The following is a 6,000-nucleotide window of genomic DNA, read 5'->3' on the forward strand; positions in this document are numbered from 1 at the left end:
ATACTAACGCTTAATTCTCACTTGTCACTTCTGTGAAAACATGATAATCTGTAGCACAAACAAAGATTAAAGGAGAGTTAGTATTACTTTTACATGCACAGCTTGGAAGGGCTAGTTCCAGCTGGCTCTGAGCAGTGATGACAGTACAAGATTCATAGTCAGTCATGGAATAAATTATGTCACAGCATTCTCAGTGTTGCACAGACAGGCAAAGGCAGGGCCATCATCTTATTACCTAAACAAACCTAACCACTAGTACAGCTTTCACACAAGTAAAAATAACTAATGTTATATGGGTTATAAAATCTTCTGTGATGACTGGTGCTGAACGATAAGTGGCCACACACTGAATTCATATTACAGGGAACAAAAATATAGCTGAAGGAGGACATGGATAATGTTCACAAGAAAGAAATAAAACTTGGCAATAACATATGAAGAACTATAACATCAAAAGTTAACTATAAATAGAAAATACACATGAGAAAACAATGCAAAAGGACATTGCTAGTTGTTTGCTAATGATTTATTGATTTGTGTTTGTGAATGCATGTGAGCATTCCAGCTTTTGAGGGCACGTCCAATAAAGGGCTGGACAGCAGACACCCTCTCACTACCATTGTGCAATGTGTGAACCATCTGGTGTTTGTAAGAAGGAATAGAACATTTAATAGTATATTTAAAAATATATTTAATTTATGTTATCTTAAAGATCTTTTAGTCAATTTTAAATAATGATACATTGTGTCATAGTATATATATATATATAATATATCAATGTCATTTGGAGCATTTATGTGGGCCCATTGGTTCATGAAGATATCACATAATGACAGCTGCTGTGTTCAGAGGAGAAGAAATTGCAACAAGTTAAATAAGTAAAAAAACGCTTGTTCTTAAACTTCCAGCTGTTTTTGTGATGTCAGTAAAATTTAGTGCACTCTATTTAGTGCAAATTTAATTTATATATATATATATATTTTTTTTAAATTTGATGATATTCTTTTGTCCTTTCATACTTTCATACAGTTTCTTTCCAAGGTTTTGCTGGCACTAACATTAACCCACATTAACAGACATTTTTCTGTCCACTCTACCTTTTTAATCTTCATGTATTTTGCCAACACGTATATTTTCTGTTTGTTTAACAGTTTTTAGTGATCTAAACAGAGCATCATGGGAGGAGTGGCACTAGATGATGGAGACAGTGGGGTGAAGGCCCCAGATGGAGGATGGGGCTGGGCAGTGCTGTTTGGAGGCTTCGTTATCACTGGATTCTCCTATGCTTTCCCTAAAGCTGTCAGCGTCTTCTTTAAGGAACTGATTAGAGAGTTTGATGTTGGCTACAGTGACACTGCCTGGATCTCCTCTATTTTGCTGGCCATGCTGTATGGTTCAGGTATGGGCCAGAATTAAATGGAATGAGTGAAGGACAATTTATGGTTGCTCTCTGTAATTTGGTTTAGTGAATGCTTATTTACATCAGTGAAACAGTCTGAAGGAATATTGTAGCTTTTAATATTAATTTACCTTGAGTATACAGCAACAAATATATTTCTGACATACATTAACAAACATTTTATTTAATGGCTAATGATTAATGGTTTTGATTCTTTCAGGGCCCCTGTGTAGCGTTTTGGTCAATCGCTATGGGTGTCGTCCTGTGATGATGGTGGGAGGCCTGTTCGCTTCTCTAGGCATGGTCTTGGCATCCTTTGCCACTTCCATTATTCATATTTATCTCTGCACTGGAGTGATCACAGGTGAGATTCACTGCTATCAAACATAATTTTTCCCATTTCTCAAAGTTGTGAGTTAAGTAATACTTCAGTTCTTGCCTGATGTGTGACACCTTAAAGTAACTTTGTTTTTAAAAACTGGCACCATGGTTAGACATGGACATCCTACAAACAGTACACGCTGATTAAAATCGTTTTGATATGGTTTAATATAATATGTGATTTGTATCACAGGTTTGGGACTTGCGCTGAACTTCCAGCCTTCACTCATCATGCTAAACAGATACTTTAGCGAGAAAAGGCCCTTAGCCAATGGTCTGGCAGCTGCTGGCAGTCCTGTAGCACTGTGCTGTTTGTCTCCACTGGGCCAAGCTCTTCAATACATGTATGGCTGGCGTGGTGGCTTTCTCATCCTTGGGGGTATTCTACTTAACTGCTGTGCGTGTGGAGCCCTCATGAGGCCCCTGACAGGTCCCAAGAAGAGTGAGGATGACCAGGAGGCAGCAAAGGCAATAGAAGAGAAGCCCAAAAAAAAACACAAGTTGCTGGATTTCAGTGTGTTTAAAGATCGAGGGTTTGTCATCTACACAGTGGCAGCTGCTATCATGGTACTTGGTCTCTTTGTGCCACCAGTGTTTGTGGTAAGCTATGCTAAAGCACTGGGCAACGAGGACACCAAGTCTGCCCTTCTGCTTACCATCCTTGGGTTTATTGATATCTTTGCCAGGCCCACTTGTGGTATCATTGCTGGACTGAAGTGGGTACGCCCACGCTGTGTTTACTTCTTCGCTTTCGCTATGATTTTCAATGGCACAGCTGATATTATAGGCTCAATGTCAAAGGATTATTCAGCACTAGTAGTCTTCTGCATCTTTTTTGGTATCTCTTACGGAATGGTTGGGGCCTTGCAGTTTGAGGTGCTCATGGCAATTGTGGGAACAGAAAAGTTTTCCAGTGCTATTGGACTGGTGCTGCTGGTAGAAGCTCTTGCGGTGTTAGTGGGACCACCCGGTGCAGGTAAGTTCACATAATTTTTACTGGCTTCTTATAACACAAAACGACATTTTCAGAAAAGTTGGGACATTCTGTAAACTGCAGTAAAAGTCTGTGATTTATTCATTCTCTAGAATCACAAAATGTGTTCACTGAATAACTTGACTGTATTTTGTATATTTAAACACATTTGGAACTTGATGCTTGCAACACACTCCAAAACAAGTCGAGGCATGCGTTACATCAACTTTCCTTTTAGTTTTATTGTTTAATCTTTTGGGAACTGAGGACACCCATTTTTAGTTTTCAAGTGTCCATTTGGCCCAATCTTTCTTTATACCTGATGCGCAACAGTCCATGGTTGTCCATGGTCTTATTATCATTGTATTTATCACTGAAACTTGACAGTTTCTTATGCAGTGCCATCTGAGGGCTCATTTAACATTTATATCCAGCCTTACCCTACATGGACTGATTTACAATATTAAATATAGTTGATAGTATTCATTCATTCGTTCATTCATTCATTGTCTGAAATGGCTTATGCAGTTCAGGGTCACCAAGGGTCCGGAGCCCACCCGGAATCATAGGGCGCAAGGCTGGAATACACTCTGGAAGGGGTGCAGACACAAATAAAAGGGGTCAATAAAAAAAGTGAAATTGTTCTTCATAATATTTTACAGGTAAATAAAAGCTCACAAGAATGAGATTCTGGTCTCTATTACATTTTACAAAATGTCCCAACATTTATGGAAATGGAGTGTGTAAACTGTACATTACAAAACCCTTAATGTGTTTCATCATACTTTTCTTTCTGTCTGACCTGCAGGACGTCTCCTGGATGCCACTAAGGTCTATATGTACGTCTTCCTGCTTGCAGGCTGCGAGGTAGTCCTCTCAGCTCTAGTACTTTTTTTCTGCAATTTGCTCTTCATCAAGAACAAGCCACAGACGTCTGATTCTTCAGCCAAGATGGAAATGGCTATGACGGAAACTGAGATGGAGCAGCTGAACAAAGTTCCAGAGGAAGATCTTGACGATGCAAGTGGCAAGAGAGCAGCAGAGCCTGAAAAGGCACAGGAAGGAGAACAAAGCAACCAAGAAACAAATGAAAAGTCAGCAGTGGAACCACAGAAATTGTCCGCAAAGGAACCAGAGGCCAGTAAAGACGAACAAAGTGTTAAGGTGGAAGCAGTAGACCTCGAGAAGGTTTCAAAAGAAGTGACCAAAACAAATGGATGTGCGGTTGAACCTGAATCATCTCTGTGAGGACATTTCCATGAAGAAATGAACAGATAGTTTTTTCTAGATATTGCAGTTTAGTGTGCGCCTTTGGTGTTGTTTTAATGTTGTGAGCTTTGCTGCACTGCGCCAACAGCGAGTCAGATGCACAGAAACAAGTCATATTTGAATTGAATTGAAAGAAATGTATTTAGTTCACTTTAGCCTCTCACTGCCTTGTTTCATCAACAGTCAATAACAGAATCCTATCCATTCAACCAAGTTCAAGTATGAAAGCATCTCTGATAAAACCAAGCAAGTAAAGTATGAGTAAAGTAGGTATACTGTGATTTGTAAGCAGGCCAAAAAAGAGAAAATAAACTCTTACCTGATTAGGTCTAAATGACTACTTTCTATTAAAAATCCACGAGGCCAGCGTTTACGTTCTCAGTATCTAATAAGTGCTATTTAAAGGGACTACAATGCTTGCTGTGTGTAGAGGAGCGATTAACATGGATTAAGTCTAGCACATTTTACATTGGAACCAAAATATATGACCAGTCATCATTCATGGGCCATCAGTGTTTTGTCTATTATGTGTTTTATCGTCTTTGGCATACAGTGTTGGCTGCTGTATACTATGTGTATATTAGGCATTGTGTAAAAATTGTTTTTTTGGATAAACTGTCCTTGATTGAGCATGAGAACACATTATACGTACACTGTTATTAGAGTTAAAGAGTTAAATGTTTGTCTTGTGTCTCAGTTAACTAACAACTCTATATCAAAAACCCTGCTTGGAGTTAACAAGTGTGAAAGACACTTTTTCCACAGTGAAGAATTGTTTTAAATATGTGGTCCTATTTATAGGTGAATGTCTACACCAGTGTTTCCAAGTGCAGGTCTTGGAGTGTGATTGCACTGTATAATGTAGTGCTGTACCCTGTAGTAACACACTTTATAAAAGTGAGATAATCTTGTGTGTTATTCCAGGAAAAATACCAAACCAGGGTTCTGAGGGTCAGTATATGGAAACACTGGTCTATACCTCTGCAGCACAGAAGAGCTTGAATTATTTTTCTGATGCATTAGAAACAAAGCAGAAGAATGAGTACCAATATTTTTTGATGTTATTGTCTTGATGTTATAGACTGTTTTAGTTTTTTTTAAATTAGATGTCTATTTATTATTTTGTGCAATAACTCTGTCTATCTTAGATTTTGGAAAGTCTGATATGGCAGCTGCATAGCCACCATCTTCTTAGCGTAGTTTTTAAATTCGAGTTTTTAACTTTTAATTGTGTTCTTAGTAAAACGTTTGTCAAAACCGAATTCTTTAAATTACATTTGTTAAATACAACAGCGTTTAATGATATCCCACACCTGAATACCCATTGTGTATTTCATGTTATTAAGGCAGTCAAGAGACATTTCAGTGATCACCAGTCTGTATGGTGTGACTTTCATTTGTTAACCAGCAATGTACATTGTACTTGGTGTATGCTTTAAACACTTGAAATTTAGCTGTGCCTTAAACCTAAAGTACAGTAACGTGCAAATACATAGATGACACTATTTTAGAAATAAATATATTTCTCCCCTCACACATGGAACTCTCTTTTTTTGGAATGTGAATTGCATATTATACATGTGATTAAAACCCTGTCCTATCAGACAAACAAACAATACATAAACTTACACTTGTTTATTTATGTATTGGACCAGGCACTATATTTCATGCTGTAAGTTATATAACAGTATAGCAAAAATAATAGAAGTAATCTGCTGAATTTCATATCACAGGCAAAGCTGCTGTGGCTTGCTTGAAAACAGCTCCCCCTTGGGGAAACACTCTAGCTGTAAGTGTGAGTGAGTAAGTTAAAGAGAGAGAAAGAAATAAGGGAGGAATGAACAAGTTCAAGGGTGCTAGGTCTCTAAACTAATACAACAAAGCTTTGAGTATGGACACATTTGTTTATTTTAATTTAAAAATAATGTTTTTGTATTTTGTGTGAGCATGGCCTGATAGAATGTGTTAAGTAAACCTC

General features: G+C 37.9%; 1 protein-coding gene across 3 annotated transcripts in view; it reads left to right on the forward strand.

Moving 5' to 3' along the window:
• slc16a3b (solute carrier family 16 member 3b) overlaps positions 1-5,548 on the forward strand; it is a 12,407-nt gene extending 6,859 nt beyond the window's left edge. For all 3 annotated transcript variants that reach the window (XM_066663774.1, XM_066663773.1, XM_066663772.1), the window contains 4 exons: positions 1,152-1,399; positions 1,620-1,763; positions 1,974-2,756; positions 3,562-5,548. In XM_066663774.1, coding sequence (XP_066519871.1) covers positions 1,177-1,399; positions 1,620-1,763; positions 1,974-2,756; positions 3,562-4,001 — 1,590 coding nt within the window. In that variant the 5' untranslated portion in view covers positions 1,152-1,176 and the 3' untranslated portion in view covers positions 4,002-5,548. The remainder of the gene's footprint in view (positions 1-1,151; positions 1,400-1,619; positions 1,764-1,973; positions 2,757-3,561) is intronic.
• Positions 5,549-6,000: the final 452 nt, after the last annotated feature.

The sequence above is a fragment of the Hoplias malabaricus genome, chromosome 3 (genome assembly GCF_029633855.1).
Source record: "Hoplias malabaricus isolate fHopMal1 chromosome 3, fHopMal1.hap1, whole genome shotgun sequence".
Taxonomy (NCBI): Eukaryota; Metazoa; Chordata; class Actinopteri; order Characiformes; family Erythrinidae; genus Hoplias; species Hoplias malabaricus.